Raw genomic sequence first — 24,531 nt, forward strand, 5'->3', positions numbered from 1 at the left:
TCATTTCCCTCTCCATCTCCCTTCCCATGCTGAGGTAGGAAAACACATTGCACAGGCCTCAGTTATGTCTGTCCACGTGTCTTGGGGATGTTCAGAATTTAGTTTTGGAACTGAGATCTTTTGGGAACTCGTCTCCAATCAAAATGGATCAGCCCATACTCAAAGCTCAAGAGCAGATGTATAAGGATGTGGCAGAAAGCCATGGCCTCTCTCAGCTCAGTGCCCACCACGACTGACACAGGTGCCAGACAGAGCTCCGGTGGGAACCCGCTGCCACCCAGGTGCAGGGCCGCAGGCGGTGCCCTGCTCTGACCCCAGTGCCGACCGGCGGCAGCGAGCGCTCCCGTGGGAGCTGCACCCGGGCAGAGGGGATGCTCTGCTCAGTGGCAGCGCTCTGGGGAGGGGGGAGGGGGCTGGGGAGCACCAGGGTCAGGGAGCCAGAGAGAGAGAGACACTACTGGGATCACACCCTGCCTTCCCGAGACAGCCCCAATGGGCAGACAGATGCGTGACGGGGGGGATTCCCTATCCTCTCTCTGCCTGGCTGAATGCAGTGACGTAGGGGACAGGGGGCAATGGGGACAAGTTCCTGACTGGCACAGCAAGTGTGTCCCCTCTGTGGCCACCCCACCGCCCCAGGTCCCCTCGCACAGCTTGGCAGGTGGCACCGAGCAGTAACAAGGAGGGTGGTTCACCTAGCATGGAGGTGTCGCCCAGGCTAAGTCGGCCAATGCCCTGGGTCAAAACTGCTTCCGTGAGGTAAAAAAGACGGGTCATTGCCATCGGAGACTCCTGCTGAAGGGAACAGAAGGCCCCGTGTGCAGGCTGGACCCACTTCTCAGGGCAGTCTGCTGCCTCCCTGGGGCTTCCTACCATCCTACAGCCCTCAGGTTATTGTCCATCATTGATTTTTCAGGTAGGCAGCAATGAAGGTGCAACAAGAAGTCTGCAGAGACTCCAAAGAGTCTTCAAGGCCTTGAGATGGCTGGTTAAAGGATCAGGAGCGCAAGTGATGTTCTCCTCTATCCTTCCAGTTGCAGGGAATGATGAGGGAGGAAACAGGAAGAGCCAGCAGATCGATACCTGGCTCTGAGCCTGGTGCCAATGGCAGAATTTTGGGGTTTTTTTATCATGGCTTGGTCTACACAACACCAGGCCTGCTGGCAACAGATGGGGTACTCCTGCCTCAAAGGGGGAAAAGCGTCTTGCACAGGAGTTAGCAGGGCTTATTGAAAGGGCTTTAAACTAGATTTGAAGGGGGAAAGGGAGAAAAACAGGCTTGCTACAAATAAGCCTGGGAGCAGCATGCCAATGTTTGAGGGACAATGTACTGGCAAGGCCCTTCGGTCTGCTGTCTTAACAGTGCTAGGAGAAGCAGATCCATGCAGCAGTAAAGACACAAATGTTACTAATGTGTCAGAAACCACAGAAGCACCCAAGAATGGTCACATAGGAATTAGAGCTTCTCCCCCAAAAAGGTGGTGAAATCAATAACCCAAGTGAAGTGCACCTACACCAGTACACGCAACATGGGTAGAAAACAGGAGGAGCTGGAAGCCGTTGTGCAGCAGGAAGACTGTGAAAAAGTTGCCATCATGGAAACATGGTGGGATGACTGGCACAACTGAAGTGCTGCAATGGATGGTTATAAACTCCTCAAAAGGCAAGGAAGGAGAGGTGGTGGGGTAGCCCTGTAAGGAAGAGTTTTGATTGTCTAGAACTTAATTATGGTGACAGTAGGGTGAATTGTTTATAGGTGAGAATCAAGGGGAAGGAGAACAATGCAGATATCATGGTGGGAGACTGTTACAGACCACACAACCAGAATGAAGAGGCAGATAAAATACTCTATAAGGATATGGGAAAAATCTCATAATCATTAGCCTTTCTTCTTGTAGGGAACTTCAACTTACCAGACCTATGCTGGAAATACAATACAGCAGAGGGGAAACAGTCTAGGAGGTTCCTGCAGTGTGTGGAAGGGAGCTTCCTGACACAGCTGATGAGTGGGACAAATTGGGAAGGCCCCCTGATGGACCTGTTGTTTGTGAACAGAGAAGTACCTATGCATGATGTGATGGTTGGAGGTTGTCTTGAGCAGAGCGATCATAAATTGATAGAATTTTTGATTCCTGGACAAGTAAGAAGAGGGGTCAGCAGGCGTTCTACCTTGGACTTCTGGAGAACAGACTTTGGCCTGTTTAGGAGCCTGGTTGACAGAGTCCCTTGGGAGACAGTCCTGAAGGGCAAAGAAGTCCAGGAAAGCTGGATATGCTTTGAGAAGGAAATTTTAAAGGTGCAGGAGGAGGCCACCCTCATGTGACGAAAGACAAGCTGGCGCGGAAGAAGACTGGCCTGAACAGAGAGCTTTGGCTGGAACTCAGGGAAAAAAGGAGAGTCAATGAACTTTGGAAGAAGGGGCAGGCCACTCAGGAGGACCACAAGAATGCCATGAAGTTCTGCCGTGCTAAAATTAGAAGGGCCAAAGCCCAACTAGAATTTAATCTGGCTACCACTGTAAAAGACAAGAAAAAATGTTTCTAGAAATACATTGGCAACAGCAGGAGGGCTAAGGAGACTCTCCATCCTTTATTGGATGCAGGGGAAACATAGAGACAAAGGACAAGGAAAAGGTTGAGGTACTTAATGCCTTCTTTGCCTCAGTCTCTAATAGCAAGACCAGTTGTCCTCCAGGTACCCAGCCCCCTGAGCTGGAAGACAGGGACAGGGAACAGAATGAAGCCCCCATAATCCAAGGGGAGATGGTCCGAAACCTGCTACACCACTTAGACACACACAAGTCCATGGGGCTGGATGGGATCCACCCAAGGGTACCGAGGGAGCTGGCGGACGTGTTCACCGAGCGACTTGCGATCATTCATCAGCCGTCCTGGCTGACCGGGGAGGTCCCAGCTGAGTGGCAGTTAGCCAGCGTGATGCCCATTGACAAGAGGGGCCAGAAGGGGGATCCAGGGAACTACAGGCCTGTCGGCCTGAGCTCAGTGCTGGGGAAGGTTACGGAGCAGATCATCCTGAGTGCCATCACAAAGCACATGCAGGACAACCGGCAGGTAAGGCCCAGTCAGCATGGGTTTAGGAAAGGCAGGTCCTGCTTGACTAACCTGACCTCCTTGTATGACAAGGTGACCCACTTAGCAGATGAGGGAAAGACTGTGGATGTTGCCTACCTAGACTTTAGTAAAGCCTTTGACACCGTTTTCCACAGCGTTCTCCTGGAGAAACTGGCTGCTCACACTTGGGTGGACGTACTGTTTGCTGGGTAAAACATTGACTGGATGGCCGAGCCCACGAATGGAGTGCTGGGGAATGGACTTACATCCAGTTTGCCAGCTGGTCGCAAGTGGTGTTTGCCAGGGCTCAGCACTGGGACCAGTTCTGTTTAATATCTCTTTCAAAGATCTGGATGAGGGCATGGAGTGCACCCGCAGTAAGTCTGCAATGACACCAAGTTTGGGCAGGAGTGTTGATATCTTCTTGAGGGCAGGAAGGCTCTGCAGTGGCATCTGGACAAGCTGGACCGATGGGCAGAGGCCAGCTGTAGGAGGTTCAAGAAGGCTCAGTGCTGGGCCCTGCGCTTGGGTCACAATAAGCCCACACAGCGCTACAGGCCCAGGGAAGAGCGGCTGGGAAGCTGCTGGGTGGAAAAGGACATGGGGCTGTTTGTCAACAGCCAACTGAACGTGAGCCAGCAGTGTGCCCAGGTGGCCCAGGCAGCCAAGAGCACCCTGGCTGGTATCAGAAAGAGCGTGGGCAGCGCGACTAGGGAAGTGATCGTCCCCCTTTCCTCAGCACTGGTGGGGCTGCACCTCAAATCCTGTGTTCAGCTTTGGGCCCCTCAGTACAAGAAAGACGTCAAGGTGCTGGAGGGTGTCCAGAGAAGGGCAGTGGAGCTGGTGAAGGGTCTGGAGCACAAGTCCTGTGAGGAACAGCTGAGGGAATGGGGGTTGTTTAGTCTGGAGAAAAGGAGGCTCAAGGAGGACCTTGTCACTCTCTACAACTGCCTGAAAGCACGAGGTGGGTGTTGGTCTCTTCTCCCAAGTAACAAGTGACAGGACAAGAGGAAACGACCTGGAATTGTGCCAGGGGAGGTTTAGACTGAATATTAAGAAGAATTTCTTCAGTGAAAGGGTGGTCAAGCATTGCAACAGGCTGCCCAGGGAAGTGGAGTCACCACTCCTGTAGCCATTTAAAAGACATGTAGATGTGGCACCGGACATGGTTTAGTGCTAGGTTCATGTTTGGACCTGATGATCTTAAAGGTCTTTCCCAACATAAATGATTCTAACATTCTGTGATTCCCTAAATCAAAGATGTAGGATGACAATGAAAATAGGTGTCCCAAAAGTTACATTCCACATGTATCCTATTTTAAATATGAAACTAATTGTTAGAAACTTAATCCAAGTTCTGATCCCCTTCCACCTGCAGCAAAACTATTTCCATAATCAATGGGAGTTTTACTTAACTAGGGAGGGCAAATCTGCAGAAACTTAATTGCAACAGATCTGTTTGTTAATAACTGCTTTATTGCACTACTATATATTTGAATTTCTCTGTATTTATTATTATTAGACTGGTTATATTTAAAGTAATTATAGATTAACAGATGTGGTTTTGAAAGAATGATGTAAATTGCTTTTACATAAAATATACTTACTAGAACCCAAAGCTGAAACTTGATAGGTCATGTTCTGATGCAAGTTACACAGCTGTAAATTTAGAGTTATTTCACTAAAATCTCTATTTTCAGGTCAGCTGCTGACATCAATGAGCAGCATTTGGCTATGTTGCTTAACTAAATCAGGAGCAGTGAAAATTGTTTAATAAAATACTGTGCAGTTAGTGGCAGTTTCAATAAACAAAAAATCACCTATTGTTTATTGAATCCAGACTTTTAATGGTAGAACATCCCTTCCATAACTGCACAGATTTACTGAACTGTATGAATTGTGAAGTAATTCAAGTCAAGATACAGTTAATGAAAAAAACCCTTAAGTAACTGCAACAGAATCTAAAGCAAGAATGAAAAGGAAAACCATATCTAAAAATTAAAAAAACAATAATACATTGTCTGGACTTTTTTCAAGCACATATCATTTTCTTTCTTTATCCTTCATAGAAGAAATATATTTCAATATCCCATACTTTATAAAAAAAAAAGTTAGAATATTCATGTATCTTACACAACAATTGAATATTACATCATTTGAGAATGACCAGGAAAGAACTGTTTTATTATTTAAATGTTAATTTCTTAAGTTTGTTTTTGTAGTCAATACGATCTGATACATTCTTATCAATTAACAGTACCTACATTTGAAAAAGTCAAAATAGTTTGAAACATGGAATTATTTTTATGGTACACTTTGAAATTATATGATTTCCACTTTATAATCCCCTCAAAATGTACATTCAGTGTATGCAACTTTAGTAAGTGGTAGGCAGCAACTGGGCAAATAATAGAAGTCACAAAAACCTGGCAGTATCTAAGTGAATATGTTAAAAGATAATTTTTTTCATTAATTATTTTAAGAATTGGAGCTCAATTAGTTATTAAAAGCTTCCAGCATTCACCCTGAGCAGGAAAGAGTTCCCGGGAACCATGCAACAGTGCCTTCCAGCAGCTGTTGTATGCACAGACCTAAAGATATGCATTGACCAAAAAGGCGTAACTGTGCTTGGCTTTCTCACACACAATCTCCCTGGTGTTCTGTACACTGTGAGGTTACCTATGATGCCTTCTTGTTACTTTACACTAAAATATGGGATAAAATAGGTGGTTTAATAGAATTGCTGATCTTCATTCAATAGCCAATGTTTTGTTGAAAATTTCATTGGTAAACATACGTTATTCATCAATTTAGTCTTCTTCCAAGTCAAAGGCACTTGCCCAACAAGTCAAAACGATTCTATGCTGCAGCTGCTCCAATAATACTTAAATGCTGGAAGGCTTTCAGTTGTTGGATACAGAATAAGCGGAAAAGCAACACCCTGTTTGTCTTATGCTAGTTTGATCCTGACCAATGCAAGAGGAGGAGTGACTAACCAGAATAAAGAAATTGAGTTTTGGAAGTGGACAGAATTATGAGAGTCTAAGTCTGGGTATTATCATAATTCTAATATAAAAGTAAGTTGACGAAGTCATTCCTTGAAATCTAATTTTTCTTCTGATTTTGATAGTATAGTGCCCTGTATACTTCAGCCTCCCAAATGGAACCTTTCACTTCAGTTTTTCAGCTGTACCATGAAGCAGAACAAAAGGTACACTGCATATATGTGCTTTTTAATTCTACTAACAGTGGTAGAATGAATCTCAGCTGAATCTTCATCCATAAATTTTGCAGTTGAAAGTGCAGCTGGTCACAGCTTCTAGGATTAACAGTAATACGTCTTATTTGGACCTATTTTGTACTGTCAGTAGTAACATATGCCAAAAGAGAGAAGCATGGCAGCCAAGGGTCTGGGAGGAGGCGATGAAGGAAAAATCACATTCAGTTTCCTATTTTGAATGTAGTAAGGACCCTGTGATTTCTTAATTGTTTTAAGTCACACTGTATTACAAAGGCACTCCAATCACACATACCTATGTTAAAAATACGTATCTACTGGATTTTTGGTTGTGTTAATTTTAATCAGTGATAAATAAATCTTTACTTGAAAGAATAGAACAGATCAGAGAAAAGATCACTGTATTATGTAGTTCTGAGCTAATGCATAGATAAATTAGCTAATCCTTATACCACCATGCCTGAGGCTGTTAATTTTGTTTACATTTTCAGTGATGTCTATTTTGCCTGGGCTTTGGCAAAGCCGGTACATTTTGATACCATCTGTCAATAGGCTTTCATTTTTTCTCATATTTAATTTTGTTTTTCTCTAATCACAGATCATCACAAAGAAAACTAACAATTATTCCCAGGTTTCTGACTGTGTGTGAAAGTCAGGATGTCAGACCAACACAACCTCAAGGTTAACAAATGACAGAGAAAAAGATCCCTCTTGGGTTCAGCTGCAACTGAACAGGAACAAAAGTTATACCTCTGGGATCCAATGGTCAGAAAATAGGTGTAAGCTCTAACTGTTTTGACACTGTAAAAGTATACAGATGGAACATAACTTCTGAGGAGGGTGAAAGGGCATATATCATCATAGGGCAACTGGCAGGGGAGTAAAAGCTAAACATTAAAGCCCACTCTATCTTCCCACATCTCCTTAGTTCCTGCTGATGTTAACCCTCTGCTCACTTCCACCCAGAGATGGCAAGTCACTCCACCATTTACCGTTCACACATGGATGTCTAATAAGTGCTACCCATTTTCCACCGTGAAATTTTTTGGAATAGCTTCTATGAAAGTTGTATCTGCGTGCCAAACTGGATATGACTAGATAGGAACTGTTTTCTGCCTACCATGTCCTCACATCTGCGTATTTTAATGTTACCTATACCCATTAACACTGACCAAACATTCCATAAAATACCGTCCAGCTGTAACGGTGATGAAGAAGGAAACCTTCAAGAACATCTCATTTAGAGAGTATAAAAATGCTTTATTACATATTAATAAATTAAAAATTATGTTTATATGCTGTATTATAGATGGGATATTAAATACTTTTAGAAAAATAGCTGATCACAGGCCATGCACTTAGCTGGTATGGCAGCATGGCTCAAATGAATTCAGATCCTCAGATTTATACTTTGCGTGCACAAATGTATACTGGACTAATCGCTGTACTGAGTCTGACCTAAAAAATTAAGAATGTAAAGAGAATGGAATTTCATCTTGAATAAATTGTTAGCCCTCATTTTGAAGGCTTGCCCTGATCATGCTTGCTATTGGCCAACACCAAAGACCCACCTAAGAGAGCCCGAGCAGTGGTGCTGAGAAACAGTTATGGGGCCAGAAGCACTGCAGGGACTGGGCCTCCCAGACATCACACCCAGGAGCAATCAGGAGGAAGATGAGGAGGAAGAGCAGCCAGGATACTGGGCAGCAGTGGTGAGGAGTGGCACTTCCAGGCAGAAGGTTTAACAGCCAGTTTGGGAGCTGGCTGTGATTTTAATAGCTCGTTACACTGATTCAGACTGCACCCTCTCTTCTGCAGTTCTGGTAACCTAATCTGATCATGATTTATTCTCACAGTGAGAGATTATTTCACCCACATGTAATCCCCCATATGGAATAAGTGCCCTCAACAAGAAGGAAACACCACCGGGATTATTTTTTTTTTCCTGAAAGAAACTTAAATCTTACCAAAGTTAATGAACATTTCAACCCTCTTTCAGGGGAGAAACTCACTGACTGTTAGTGAATTAAAAGACCTCTGTGTTGGCCATCCAGCATTATACCTGCACTGCCAGAGGAAAGGAAAAACTATCTTCACAGAAAACATCTGTGCCATGAAAAAGCTGAGATTATCTCTGGGTAACGTGACAATAGGTGGTGATCCCTCAGAGTAGGTTACTTCAGACACCCCAAGGGAGAGAGATGCTGGAGTTTCAAAATTACATAAAAAGCAAGAAAATAATTTCCAAAGTAGAAAGAAAAAGCATGACAGTTTGAGCATACAGAATTGTTCATCCAACAATTGTCTGAGTAAGATCACCACTCCACTCAAAAAAAAATTAAGAATGATTGATGATTGGTGTCAATGCATAAGAATAAGATCCCATCCCCCATCTCTGCAACCACTCTATCAGAGTCACAGAATGGCTGAGGTTGGACGGGACCTCAGGAGGTCATCTGCTCCAATCAGCCTGCTCAGGGAGGGCCACCTAGAGCTGGTTGTCCAGGATCCTGTATTTTCACTGTTGTTCCACCTGGGACTGCATTTCTCATATTCCTCGCCAAGTTACTTACAAACACAATACCATTGTAGAGGTATCTATAGGTGTAACACACTCGAGAACAGCAAGGATGATCTCATGAAGCTTGGATTATATGTTATAATACTGGCTTCTCTCCACTCCTAATAGCTAAGCTGATGTGTCTCACACAAAATTTGGGTGTATTTCTGAGCAGAGGGTAAGAACGAGCAGGGAGTGGGAACTGACCACTAACATAGTGCTTTTATTTCAAATGCAGTCTTTTTGGTACACCACCATTAACAATGTTTGGCATGCATTTTACAGCATCTGATCAGCCTTTACCTTTGCAGATGTTTGCAGTAAACCTTTGTTTCTACTAGGGTTAGAAGTGACTACTGCCCTAATCTTTGGTGATAGGCCTGCTTTTCTTTTTCAAGCCATTTAGAACCACCTGTTGCTCATCCCCAAAACTGCAGGCATCACAGTCTCTTCTTTTGGGGGCTTGCTTGCATTCCCATTTTGATGAGAGCACTCTACATACAAATATGGAGAAAGCAAAACACAACTACTGGGAAAGCAAACCGAGGGCAATATATTGTTAATTTTAATTGCATTACTCCCTCTGTTCTGACCCAGTGAATTGCGACATGGACTTGATCTACTTGGTATTCAGTCCATAGCATAAACCGCCTCTGGATTTTCCATTACCATATGTATAAACATATATACGCACATACATATACATTTCATAAAATATTATTTAAACTATATATACTTAATATATATGCTATATTATAATATATATATAATCTCCTTATAAGTGTGTTCTCATTACAATATACAGCCTCAATAAACATGATTATTAATTTAATAGTTTAAGAAGTGATTAAAAAATATTACTTTTTGAAGACAGATAGTTGATAGCTATAAGGTGACATTAATAAAGGAGCACCCCAAGGAATCAAAGAAAAGAAAACATTATTCTGAAATCATACATAATTTTAAACTACTTTGATAAACAATACTATGTTGTGTCACATTACACGAATTCCTCAAAATTCTGAAAAGTAAACCAACCCACCCTGAAAGTCATCATATTTAATTGTATGATTTCAGTTACACTTACTATTGCTTTACACCAAAGATGATTTAAACTTTATGATCTTTTAATACATTAGGACGATATTCAGCAAATTCTGTTTTCTTTTTAACCATATAAGCTTGTAACTTAAATCAACATTTAAAAAAACATTTAGCTATGCAAATGCAATTGTTTGTAGTTGAACTCTTAAGTTTAACCTTTGCTACCTGAAAGACTTAGTACAGACTTTTAGCCTTACCAACAATACCGTTCAGTTCATGGTGATAATCATGGGCAGTACTGTGTCAGCCTAGAGTCTCACAGCACAAGTAACTTGAATATGACTCATGCTGGATGATAAAGCATTTACAATAATGCAATAATTATGTGTAGTTTACTACTACAGACAATTAATTCTTCACGGCACTTCATTCTCCAGTAAGTCTAAAACACTAACAGTGTTTTAATAAAATAAAATTGAAAGTATATTCTTTTGCCTTGTGATCCTTAAAGTCTTAGGACTAGATGTCCACGTGGTATTAATTGTTTTATAGCTTCTATTCCTTTATTTCTTCATTAATTTTTGGAAATCAAGTTTACTATAAACTTGTTTATAAGTTTGTGGAAAGTGAGCTATGAAACAACAACAGTAGAGCAAGCATATGCATGTGTGTATATATATTGTCTTTAGTGAGAGGAGAAGCAATATGGTCAACCCAATGTGTTTCAAAAGCCATCAGCTATATAAGAAGTGTTCAGAGTTGCTTTCTGGGTCTTTAGAATGCCTATTTTCAAGAACAGCATCTGGTTTTGGATGTTGATTTGTTTTTGGTTTTGTTTTTCTGCAACTACAGGGAATAATTGCTGCTCTTTAGTGAAACCTCAGATGTGCCCATAAATCATCAATGCACAGGAAAAATCTCACAGCAAACATTACACAAGTCTCAAAAAGCTCATGGGAACTGGCAGTTCTAGGGAAGCGTAAGGACCTCTGAAGTTTTGGAAAACCACAGAGAGATCACTTGTGGCAACAGAGGCTTATCTTTTTTATATCATATGTGAACTTCAGCCTTGCAGTACTGTTGATCGGTCTCTCACTCCTCCCTTGATCTTTTTGGAGAAAGCTCCAAGCCAAGAATCAGAGAGGATTCTGCCCTCTCAGCACAAAGAAAATTTTGTGATTTTATTCTCAGAAGTACCAAGGATCCTAAATGGATAAGGAACAGTTTAAGGATCCAATTTTACAATCAATTAGACAAGGCACAGCTCTTATTGACCTAGCTACGACATTACTCAGCACCTCATACCACTGAATTCTGCTGCCGTTTTAGTCTTCAGCTCTTTGGAGCAGATCCATAAACTCTCCTCCTTATTTCAAAACGTTACAACAGGATGTAATTAAGTACAATTAACAAGGAGGTCAAACGGTCATCTGATAAACACTGGCCCAAACAGGCAGCTTGAAAGGTCAGTGCTGCTAAAGCCACATAGTGTTGATGGGAAAGAATATTATGATTTAAGGGGGAAAAAATCCCAATGACTAAAACTGAAGAGATTTACATGCTTTCTATATTACATACACAAAGCCGTGCACACAGACTTATAGGCATGCACACATGCCTCAGAGGGGCACAAATCTGTATTCTGAGATTAAGAACTAAATTAGCCACACATCATGTCTCCATTGCACTAGATCTGAAATCTCTGTTTTGGTGCTTTAATTCCAGTGTTTCTTTTTCATTATTCTGTAAAACTGTTTTAAGAACAGTAAGTAGACTTTTTGCCCTTATAAAAGGGCTTTTTTTAGCGCTTTCTAAAATAACGCTTGATATCACCATGAGGAAACGCAAGGTGTTGCAAGGAGCAAGGTCTTTTACAGAGCACACAGCCAGAGTAAAAAGAGGCATCACAAGATGAAAGCTATTCCAAAACTCTGCAAGGTCAATGAACGAGAGTACACAGAAGTGAAAATGAACACAGAATTATTTGCCCATCCTCACTCTATGGACTGGAAAACAGAAGCACGCTGTTCCCATTCTCTAGCTGAGGTTTTTCAGGTTTTTCCTATTCAGCTGCTCAGAGATTTCACTCTCTGACTTTCAGGTTTGGAATAAGCTGGGGCAGGGACACACCCACTGCAAAATATTTGCATCCATTTTATGTACAAGGCAGCAAGGTAACCTGGTCAGGAATAGTAGATTAACCTCTGGGATCACTAGCATGTTATGACTTGTCATTATTGACAGATACCCCAGCTGAGGTAACCTTGGGAACAACCTTCTCAAAGCTATGCTCCTGCTGAATCTCAGCCATCATAAATCACCAAAAGACTACAGCTGTCATGGGGTTGTATGCTGGCTTTGCTTTTGCTTCCCTGGCTTTATCATCCACACTACTGTTCTCCCACTCTTTGTCTCATCTAAAGATTTTGCAGACCCTGCCACTAGAATCCCAAGGCTACAGGCACCAGGTGCCATCAGGTGCCATCTTCCCGCAGCTCCAAAATCAGACTCACAAACCATTCAGTGTCCTTGCTCTTTCCCATTCTGTAGTCTAGGTTTGCCAGGACAGAATTTAACACCTCTACCTCCAAAACTGATGCCATCCATATCATGAGTCCAGAGCAGTGTCTTTCTGAAATGATTTTACAGTACCTTATAGTTGAATACCTACTTATATTTCCCCCTCACTTTTCAAAAAGGGATGTTTTAAATGGATATGCCTAAACAAATTGTTATTCAATTATAATAATTACTCTGGATTAGGGGTACAGCTTTTCCAGATAATATGAACATAGCTTCATTAATTTGACTACAGTCAAATACATGAAATGAGAGCAACAATAATTTCATTTGACAGACACTGTCTACAACGGGATAGAATCACAGAATCACTGAATCTGGAAAAGATCGTCAGGTTGTCATGGGGTCTGAATGGGTAATATTGCTAAGTCAGATAAAGATAAACCTAAAAGAAATTTCAGCTATTCAAATTCCTACCTCCTTCTGATTCTTCTCCAAAAAGGAGAGTTAGATGGAAATTTGCTTCTGCCTAGCCACTGTTTGTCAGCTATGGTTATATATTGTGTATCAGCACTAGCTGTCCTGATTAGTTTTCTGGGCTCTGACTCATTAATAATTGTCTGTTTGCCCTGAATTACAGTGGGAAAAAGAGTCAAGCCACATTCTGGTAAGGTGCACATGCCGCTGAGTTGTATAATAGTGGTTGATAAAGCCAAGTTCTCAATCTATTGCACTGGATCAGTTGCTCCAAAAGAGTTGGGAAATAAACGTTTAGATTCACCTTTTGCAGCATCTCTCAATAATAGCAGGAAGTTTCTGAGTGGAGAGCTGATCTGTAAAACTCTCCTTTTCTACTTGTTGTACAGTCATTTATTTGTATAGAAACAAATTCATATTTGGTACAAAACACAAACCAGCTCCTTCTTGGTGTACCCCACCCACAATCTTAAATAATGTAGTTGTCAGGGTTGACAAGTTTTGCCTGCTGTAGCATTTCTGTGTTTTATAGGAAATTTTAACCAGGGGTGTTATTTTAAGAGATGAGCAAATGGGGAAACCCCATGGCCTAGCCAATAAAATATGAACTTTAGGTGCAATGGAGCACTCATAAATATGACTCAGAACAAGGGGATTCATTGTTTCTCCCGACCCCTTTTAGCTGCTCCTCTGATCTCAACCTCTCTGTGTGCGTCATGGCAACCCTCATCCTTTAACCTGCGGTTTTTAAAAGCTAGCTTCTACATTATTTATGGCTGCAAATGTTAGTAGCCCGTCTGTGTACTCCCTGCACACACATAGTGAAGGGTGGGGAGAGCTGCATTTCAGTTTGTGAGGACAAAAAATTTTGCCTGGGGAGCCAAGTGCCTGGGGAGGTTGAGGTAGCTGCTGTGCCATGAGGGATTGAGGAGAAAACTGCTCCCTTCACCTGCAAGGCTCACTGGAGAAGAAACTTGTATGTGGACTCACTTTCTCTTTCATTTGCACATTATCTAACTTTAGCATTTTTTTTGCCCTTTCTTCTGTCGGCATGCACCTTCTTCTCCCTACCATGATGAACTTCCCTCCACTTTTGTAACTCCTCTGGTATGGGAAATGTTCCGAGTGCTACAACATCAAGTTCCATGTGAGGCACAAAGGAGCAGGACTAACTGTCCCAGTAATACCAGTTCCTGCAAAGGCTATTTCTCTGTTGTCAGCCTTTCCCATGCCCAGCAGATCTGTGTCCAGCCCTGCACATTGGCCGTTGCCTTCCAAGAAGAGGGCTGTTCTCCCTGTAAATTTTGGCCTGTGCTTTGCCATTTTTCTCTCATGCCTGCTCTCACTCCTTCCCTCCTCATCTCCTGCACTGTCTCCCAGTCTCCCCACTTCTTGGCCTTTAATCCCTTCTGCAGCCAAATGCCACTGACATAAAACTAAAGTTCAATGACCTTGCCTAGGCGGTGGGGGTTAGAGACAAGGAAAAGGAAAAACAGGAGAGGATGGGGAAAAGTGTGGGAAATAATTATAAAGTCTGGTAGCAGCCAGAGCTCTCCTGAAGCCCTGGGGAGCCTTTCTTTAGCTGGAGGCTGCAATTGGCACTTCATAAACTGTTCATTCTCAGCTATGTAGAAACACCAGACAACACCTAGAATGATCAGACTGTAATCAATCAATTTTCTGCAAAACTCTATTAGTTAGCGGGCCTATGAAAGCAAGCTGAAAGGAACCACCGTGGCTAAAAAGAGAAGAGAAAGGAACTGCCCATGTTGTAATTACCTCCATAACTCAGGCAGTAAGTAGGCAGGTAGCCATGGTAACATTCTTTGCATAATTTAACATTCAGAGAAAATAATAACAGGAGCAATAAGTGTGGGAGATCACGTATGTGCCAAAGTTGTCCTGTTATCTAAAAACCGGAGTTTCAGAGAAGAACCAAGAGGCTCTCCATCCACTCCATGGCAGGCGGATTCCTCCCCTACTACCCTCCACACAAAGGCATCTCCACAAGCCTCCCTCTTTCTTTTTCATGGCTAGCCAGTTACTTCAAGATTGTGTTTTCCTGGGAAAATATGCACTGTACAATACATACAATCACGACAACCCCACCCAAAGTCTGTGTTTAGTCTGGAAAGGAGCACTTTCTAAAGAAGAAGCGGAACTCGGTCAGCCGTTCTTCCCAATGGGAAAAATATTATTAATAATATATATTTTTATATATCCATCCATATACACACACACATATATATATATAGCTTTTCACCATGCACGTCTAACCATCTGCTAAATCAGTTTCTCTTCAATTATCTGCAATTTCTTTCAAATCTGTCGGCAAGGAAAGTCAGACAGTTTTATACCCCAGTTAATGGAGAGCTTGACATTTTTTTGGCTGGGTAGACACAATAATTTACTTGGATTTAAAGTGTTAACTTTGGCAAAAAAATTAATTGACAGTTATAAAAACATTATTTTGTTAGATGATATTTATGGATCACACACAAACCTATTTTGAGGTAGAGCTACACAGTTCATAAGGTTCATGTAACATGAGAGATTTCAAAGGAAATGTAATATATTTCAATATAAAACAACAAATGTAGTGTAATTCCAAAACGGAATATGGAGAATATTTCTTGCTCAAAATCAAAAACAATCCCTAACAACACACTCTGTCATCGCACAAAAATTGTTTAAAACTGCCTAATGAATCGTAAGGATGGGTGAGAATTTTTACGGAAAGACATCCCATGGGTAAAGTCCTTTTGTTTTTGAAATAAATAAACATATATTGCAAAAAAGCTGTCTTAATATTTAATTTTATCATAGAAAATTATTTCATAATTAATAGTTATTTCTATTGCCTGATTGTGTACCTAGGTCACAACAAGTTAGTTCAGCTTACTGATTTGGTGATGAAAATTTTATTAAGGGAAAAAAATCTTAGGATTTCAAGATGCCAAATGAGGTCTACTTTGGGTGAAGATTAAAGAAGAACCATTTGATCTAATTTGCTTTAAATTATATGTAAAAGACTGAAAAAATCCATCTTATTGACTTTGGGTTGCCATTCAAAAAATCTTCACCAATATTTTCTCATTTTTTCTCAGTATTGATCCAATTCCACAATTAAAGGCATGAGGCCTATTTGTTATTTAACACATTTTATCTCTGTAATAGCATCCCCCTGTTCAAGGCAAGATAATAGCACTATTTCTGCACTTCAGTTAAGGCTGTGTCAATATTTTCATTAGAAGCCTGCATTTTACAGACTAAAACTGTACCACAGCCAAGGAAATTCATGTAAGGTTAAAATTAAGACAGCAACATCTGAAATTCAGTGGAAAAGAAAGAAAGTGTACTCATTCCTAAGCTTTGAGGAGAAAAGTTAATGATCCTAAGGCCTTTCTGTGTGTATCCTTCAAACCTAGCTCCCCTTCCACAGCTCCTGGCATTTTATAGCTTAGCACTCCATATCCCTCACTGATGATATGTTAGCTGTTAGTGGAAAGTTGTAGAAACTGAATTATTTTAATTTAAGAAAATAGCTACTATATACGCTCAAGGTCTGATTGCAGTTAGGAATTCTTTCTTTTTTGTGTGTAACAAAACTATATTTGTACAGGTATTCGGTGTGGATCGATGTACTGTAGGTTTCTTAAAGTTTCTGCCATGTTAGCATTCTCCGATGGACACAATGGGCTGTAAATCTTGTGAATTTATGTATTTCCTTAGTGATTCAGGTTTTAAAGAAGAACATAATCTTCAAGATAGTGTACAAACTTTGTGTAGAGAAGCTGGAGAAATATGAACAGTCGTCTGTGCCTCAAACCAGCAAAAGGTCTGATTTAAGAACTGATCACAGCATGTGTGGTTTGAGGATTATTATAATTAAATTGCAGAACCATATTGTGTGTGAAAGAGAAAAGTTGTCCTTATGGGGTATATTGGTTACTTTAAAATTCTCCGTCATATTTAATCCTTTTAAAAATCAGAATGTGTAGGTCAGGGTCACAAGTTTACTAGTGATTTTCACATTTGAGTTAGTGAAATTAATTTTATATGTTAAGAAAGAAAACATGACAGAAAACCACAAAACTTGTATATATTTATCCTGTGTTATAGGAAGTTCATAACAATTCATAGGAAAATATTGAGAAAGAAAACAGAACTGCTTAGCAAATGCAGTAATCTGTTTAGAGAATAATTTACAGGTATGTTGTAAATAAATGAAAGTACAAGCCATTTGAATAGCATGAGAAGAAACACTTAAATGTACTGGATTTGATGATGACTTTTGTGCTAATGGAAAATTCAGTCCTAGAAATGTTTAAATGAAGTTTATAAAAGTGCTTCTGTTTCTCCAAGCCTCAGTCATGTACGTATTTTTTGTTCAATCCCTCTGTTTTGGTGAAAGGTGAAGAGTGGGAACACTAACATTCATCTTAACAAAGTCCTTCCCTAACCAAATTTTGAGTGAGCAGAAAAGTGAGTGGGACTATATGAGTGTTATTCGTCTGTTCTCTGAGGAACAGGGTATCCTATATATGTCATTTTGGGAGACTGGCCAAAAAGAAGATGCCAGAACTCTAAACAGCCAGGGCTTTGCAACAATATAATAAAATATAACAACAGGATAAAAAAAAAAAAACACCCAGTGAGGAAAACAAAGTCCTGAACTTGTAGGTGGTATAAGCAGATCTTTGAAAACCTCAGTGTATTTATTGAAGGATTTATTCTTTGACTGCCGGACCAACCCCAGTTAACTCTTCTGTTACACTCATCGATATTTATGGAGAGCTGCCAATGCACACAGTCTTACATAAAATACAGGACAAGACATAGTCTCTGTCTTGTTGTATCATTCAAGAAAGAAAGAGATGAAAATTCTGGTATAAATTCCAGTATAAAGAGCAGGTGTTTACAATTTTAACTTCAGAAGTAAATTCAGTCTTGTTTTCCTCCCTGGTTGCTTGACAGAATTACAGTTGGCATTCTCTTGATGATTATTTTTTGAATTTGTTTTTGAAAGTGAGGTATTTGCAACTCTTACAGGTTGATTTTTATCTAAATTAGCATATAAATTTCAGTTTTTATTCTTTGATGTAAAATTATTCGTCCTTGAATCTTTTTTAACTTTCCTTTTTAATCTCATTCAGTCTTCTCATTCTTATGCTTAATAATTCCTATCCAACAACTCAGCTACATATTTCTTGTTTTAATATATGTGCCTTAAATTATTATAACTGGCTACATCTATATACAGAAGTTTCAATTTAAAATATCATGATGATTAATAAAGCTTTATAATTATACCTTATGTAATTAATGGTGTGCAAGTATGAACACGGTGACTACTATTTCCAGAGCAGATTAATTTGATGCAAGTTGACTGAGGCTTCACATCTAAAACCAGTTGAGTTATTACTGTGCTGCATCAGCATTTATTGATTTTAAGGTACAGTGTTAGCATTCACTTATCACTGCATATTTTTCCCCATTGTACATTAAAAGAGCTTGCCCTCATCTGTCACAATCTCATACTGCATAAATCATATAAAATGGTTACCTATTTCCATGATTTATTTCATTTTTATGTTAATTATACTGAAACATAGGATTGTTTAATAAAAATGTTGAAGCTAATCTATATTGGTCATCAATATTTCTTACACATGTTACATGGTGGAATGTGTGATAAACCACAATATCCAACATGTATGGAAGGGCATTTAAAGTGAATTAGGATTTAGACTCACTTAGTGCTGAGACACATTTTAGTTTTACAGAGGCAAAAAAAATCCTGGTATTTACACAGTATTTTTTTGGAAGTTAATGGTGTCTATTAATCATAATCACTAGAAAAATAAAGCATCTCATCCCCAGTTCTCACAGTTTAGAAACATAAGATATGCTTTAGCTTCTCAGAATTACATTCTTAGGCTTCCCAACAAAATGAGACAAATATTAGAAACTTCTCAGCCAAGACAAGACACTCAGTGGAAACCTGCATTCTTCCAGAGAGGGTTTTTGTCCGGGGAAGTGCAGCAGGATCAGGCTAGGACATATCTGATACTGAGCCTTCAAAGACTTCTACTCATGCACTGCAAGAAGTCCTTTTGAAATCAAAGATGTTTCATGAAATCAAAGGCTAGGTCCCATGTAAATAGTCCTCAGGGTCACTGATTAAATGGTCTGCGACATATTTACTGAGGGTATTTCTCAGGACGCACGAGGAAAATTTTTGCAGGATCAAGGTACTGACTTAGGAGATCAGAGCATTTCTTATTTTCCTTTATAACATTCCCATTTTAAATTCAGCTGACTCCAGATACTCTGGGTAAATTGAGGCATGCGATGATAACTTAAAAGTAATACCCAGATAATATGACACTTTCTTTGGGATGAAGAGCACATTTTCAAAAAACTGAGATTTCCGTTTTTTCTAATCTGCTGTTTCAGGGGCAAGAGTAACAGGCAAATGTATTGTAGAGTTATGGACATATGTTACTCTTAAGGAAAAAGATCTCAGAATTGAACACTTCCTTATCTGCCACATAATTAATGAAAAATAATTTTATTATTATGACAGCTAAAGTCTAGGGTTTCATTTCCTAGAAATTCAAGTTGTTGAGGATTTTAGCATTTGGAAACATTTAATCCTGCAGAAAGGATTAAAGACCTGGTAGACATAAAAGGTACAGAACGTATGTGATAATCTGAAGGTATTTTGGAACGCGTGCTGTTGTTTAAAAAGTTTCTACAGAAAGTATTATCCTTAAAAGCAAGAGTTCATCAGATTTCATACTAGCTTATTGAGAAAGTTCAAATTTTCAATTATATCTCTTGCTATTTAGATCAAACAAGACAGGTTTTTTTAACTAACTTTATGAGTCCTGCAACATTTCAAATACTTATAAAAATAGTAAATACATTTCATGAATTATTTGAAGCTTTCTTAATGAGATTTAAGTTGCCTTCTATTAAAGAAATCTGTAACTGCTTTTTTAACCACAATGTAACTGGTAAGAATGTTTATTATACTCAGAAGCCAATATAATTTATTTTTATCAGGTTTTGTGTCTGAATTGATATCATTTTCAAAAGCATTCTTTGCTTGCATGTTTCTGGTGTTTAATACTCTACTTGTTATTTAATTTATTTATGACACAGAAAATAAGAACCAGTGCAGACTCTGAGCACCATGGCAGTATAATAAAACACAGTCTGTGGTTATTAAATAGAAATAACAAAGAAACAGCAACAGATTATTTAAAATCCAGCCATCCAGCTGTAAGGATAATAAAACTCTGACTCTTACCAACAGAAAAAAACCCCCCACAAATAACCTAAGAAGTATTTTTTATTTTTTATTTTTTTTTGGGGGGGTAGGGGGGTGGAAATTGCTTAACTTTTCCCTTCTCATAACTTTGTAGGCTTTAAAATATTAACAACTGATATTTGTTCATGTCTGAGCTTTAAGCAAAACAGTGAGGGAAATAACCAAGCAATAGGCATAAGTGTTTGATTTTTTAAGATTTAAAAAAAAAAAAAAAAAAAAAGGAGTTAGTTGGCCTAAGGCTAGAATTTTCATTACATCAATGAAAGAAAGAAAACAGAAGCCAGCAGAGGGGAGTTATAGAAACTGACTTTATATAAACAGTGAGAAAAATCTTTTTCCTTGGCCACCTACAACGTAGCTATTTACCATCAGTACAACTTTTCTTTTACCAGTGGCACAGCAGCCTGGGCCCAATCCTGCCATTTCAGAGCAGGTTATGGTCCGGCCGAAAGGTTTGCCCCTTGCAAGATCAGGTTAACAGTTTGTCAAATAGAGCAAAAACGAAAAAAAATTTCCACGTACCTAAATTGACAAAGCTCATGACCATGTCAGCATCATTCAGAAAGTTGGTGTCGTGCAGGCTGGCTAAGGGAGGATTCTGTGTAGTCAGGGGGGTCATGCGAGATAATTGTATTCTCCGTGAATATCCATTTGGAGAGGCAGGGTATCCTTTCCGTATCCCTCTGCTTTCCCCTGCCATTGATCCCTTTAGTGAATACTCCAGCTCCTCAGTATCCTCTTCATTTGTCATGGCATTATACAGGTCCAGCATGAAGAGGGGTGCAGAAGAAGCCTGCTTTCCTGGTGAAAATGGCCTGGGTCTGTGAGGTAAACCCAGGATAGAGAGAATCTCTCTCTGAATCTCCCTTCTCTCATGGTTCCGCAGCCTCCTGTAAATAAAACTTGAATGGACATGATTGTCTCCTAAACCTCCCTGTGCGTGACCCACCAGAACCCAGCAATTCCAGAGCAAGCCCACAAAAGCTTTGAGCGCAGTTAGGTTCATCTTTGAAAAGAAAAAGAACAAGGAAAAAAAATCTAAAAAATCTTTTCTCCTACTTGTTCTGAGTTCCTATGAGGTCTGCTTTCCCAGTGGCTGAAAAACAAAATTTACCTATTCTTCATGTCAATGTCATCTCTAAACGTAACATCTTTGGTGATTTCTCTCCCCCCACCCTGTTTAAATATTATGGAATGTGTCAGGTTGCAGTTATTTCTAAGAAAGCTGAAATTCAGATTTCCAATTTTCCACTGTTGTTATCGTTTTTTCTGCATTTATGGAGCAGAAGACCAGTATTTTGTCAGTTGACCTAGGCATTCCTATATAAACCTTAGATAACCAGGTCTTTGGTGGGGAGCTGTATTAGCAAGAGCTGTTCTTCTGACACATTGTAGTTCCCAGAGTTATCTTCCCTCGTTATTCTGAGTTCTTCGTACACCTTGCGCTCTTCCCAAGATAAAATCCTGAGTCACAGATTTGTCTTGATCTGTACCTTGGTGGTGTAACACATATTTGTCCAGCAGCCTGGTGATAACTTTAACATCTTTTGAATCGCTTGAGTGTAAAGTAATTCTAAAGCATGTACTAATCAAATTAATGTGTTGCCATGAATTTACTCGCAAAAAAACCCTTCTGTAAATCCATTCAACCCTTTTCAGCTTCTGAACTGTTATTTCCAACTCTAGCAGGCACAAATATAACAGCTCTCTTCAAGAGAGATCTAAAGACTAATGTAAGCACAACCCTGCTGGGAAAGAAGAGGCTTCTCATTGTAATTTGAAACGGGTATAGCAAAAAAGTCCTTAACCCTTCTCTTGCCAGACAGAGCTTTAAACCTTCCCCCCCCCCCCCCCCCCCCCCAGTTTACAGTAATATACCTAATTGTGCCTATCGGGTGGTTTTTTCCTAACAGCTTGCAGAATCAGTTTTAACTTTAACGTTTTTAGGATATGCAGATAGCTAAAGGCATGGCGTAATGTGGAAGCTCTTGTGAGTCTCCTTACGAGTCTATGGTTTAGTAAACTTGGATAGGAAACTCTCTTAACAGACTAAAATAGCATCTCATTAATTCAAGAAATGTTTATATTTTAGGTAAGTTTAGCAAACAAAGGTGACCTTTTTAATAAACTCCATAGGAAATTTTGTCAATAAGGCTTGATTCACTCTTTTCTAAAAATGTTGGGAATGCAGTCTGAATGAAAACAAATTTATTCAGCAAGCAAGATTTCAAGTTATGCATAGCCAATGGTGTAATTATGGTTATAATCACAACGTTCATAAACTGTAATTTGCAATGGTAATTTATTCAAAGTACATTTTGACTCACAAATCGCTATACTACATTTCCCAGTAAATATCAAAAACTAAGATTTAATCCCACAGCCTATTATTAACTGGAGAAAGAAACAGCTTAACTGAAGAATTAAGAAGTATTAAATAGATTTTATAGCTGCTGCCCATGAAGTTAAGGTTCAGCTTAGAATTTTTTGACAGCCAGCAACTGGTGTTTTCCTCTCACTAAAACAAAATCACAGTGTTAAATTTCATATTGCTCAGATTATTGGCGGTCGTTTTCCCCACTCCTATAATTTGCATTTGGCCTTGAGGAGACTTTCCTTTGATGAAGGGGAAAAGAAAAGGACAAAAAAGGTTAATACATGACACTGAGAAAAAAAACCAGGTATATAAAATGCATCCCGTTGGGTTTTCCCTTTACATGACTAGCACCTACTCAGCAAATCACACAGTTCTTGAGTAAACTTGGGAGTGTGACAGCAAATATAGTCACACCCTAAGAAGCCAGGAACAATTTATCTAGCATATTAAGCACAAATGAGCTTTTCTTATATATTGTGAGTCCTAGTCTGTACAGTCTAGTCCAGCTATGATTAAAATATAGCTGATGCTCTCTCATAAATCAGCACACGTAATGGGCAATGCTTCTCCCAAGGAAGGATTTATCTCATAATAGACCTGCTGAATTAACATTAAAATTAGTTATGAAGCTCTTTAGTAAAAACCCTATTGTTCTCAGCAGAAGAGCAGTCAGAATCAGAATACGTTTTCTCTCGTCATTGAGGTTTGCCCTCAAAATCCATGTTACAAGAAAAGTATTATTTCTTGCTTTTGTTTTGCTTTCACTTGTCTTGCTCAAACAGTTGCAATGATACCTAAGACTTTACCATACATATGTCTTTTTTTAATTTGGCCATCACATATCCTGCAACAAGGTTTATTTGACTTTTCCAGCAATATATTTCCTTTTTTTCCCTAAGCATTCATAAAAGCCAGTGGATTGATTGCTCAGAGGATTTAAGTCCTCAGCCCATCAGTATGTCCAGCAAAAGAAACTTCCTATATTATCCCACTAGAGTGTTTGGAGTTCCACATTTAGTTAATTTTTTCCCATTCAAAAAGCCAAAAATGCCCTCAAGTTTGAGGATGCTTTTATGTAGTGAACACTTTTCCAGACAGAAACTGAGTAAGAAAATACATAAACTAGTAATCGTACGTTTAATGAAAACAGGTCCTGTTCTTTTCGGACGGAGCCACAACCAAACATGTAACCTAAATACAAAGGATTTATTTTACATTAACCTACCTTCCACTAAGGCACCAAATGTCCTTGACTAGAATAAAAAAAAAGTAAAAATAAAGTGTCATTTTGCAATAAACCTGTATTCCATAAACATTGTTAACATGGATATCTCACACATGGGAGAGATAGCCAGCTCTATAATATGCAAGCCTTTGTGAAATAAATGAAAGAGATCTGTAATAGCTATAAGGTCCCATTTCATACTTCCAATATGGATCAACTTACTTGTAAAGAAAAAATAACACATACAATTTCATCATGTCAAGATACATTATTTGATAATATGTAAAAATACATTGGCACAGATATCTGATGTTGTTTAGGTTAGGGTTAAGTTTCCAAGTCAGCTGAGTTCTAGTTTTCAAGTTTTACAACAGAAATTATCCCTAGCTGGTTGCATAATATTGAAACTTATAGGAAATGTCATGTTAACACCATTTTTAGATGCACTCAAATCTAAATAACAGTTGAGGTCAATATAAAGTATTGACCGAAAACCAAAAACAGGGGTTTGAACAAGATGCCCCAGAGATTCCAGTTTTACCCTCAGTCTAAAACTGAAATCTTGAAATATAAAACTTACATACAGATAGACCTTCTTTCTTCCCCACTGAGCCTGAAAGCAACGTAAGGAAACACCTGACCAGCCTTTATCCAGTCCTTTAAAAATAAAAGATAAACTA

At 39.4% G+C, this 24,531-nt stretch overlaps 1 protein-coding gene across 2 annotated transcripts in view; it reads right to left on the reverse strand.

The window, feature by feature from the left end:
• BMP5 (bone morphogenetic protein 5) overlaps positions 1 to 21,960 on the reverse strand; it is a 62,017-nt gene extending 40,057 nt beyond the window's left edge. Inside the window, exons 1-2 of one of the 2 annotated variants that reach the window (XM_037392629.1) lie at positions 21,743 to 21,960; positions 20,772 to 21,139 (exon numbers count right to left, since the gene is read on the reverse strand). In XM_037392629.1, the coding sequence (XP_037248526.1) occupies positions 20,772 to 21,021 (250 nt within the window). In that variant the 5' untranslated portion in view covers positions 21,022 to 21,139; positions 21,743 to 21,960. Of the gene's footprint in view, positions 1 to 20,771 lie in introns of both variants that reach the window. The other variant, XM_037392628.1, reaches the window with a different exon arrangement.
• Between the last annotated feature and the right edge of the window lie 2,571 nt (positions 21,961 to 24,531).

This window comes from Falco rusticolus, chromosome 6 (assembly GCF_015220075.1).
Source record: "Falco rusticolus isolate bFalRus1 chromosome 6, bFalRus1.pri, whole genome shotgun sequence".
In the NCBI taxonomy this organism is placed as follows: domain Eukaryota; kingdom Metazoa; phylum Chordata; class Aves; order Falconiformes; family Falconidae; genus Falco; species Falco rusticolus.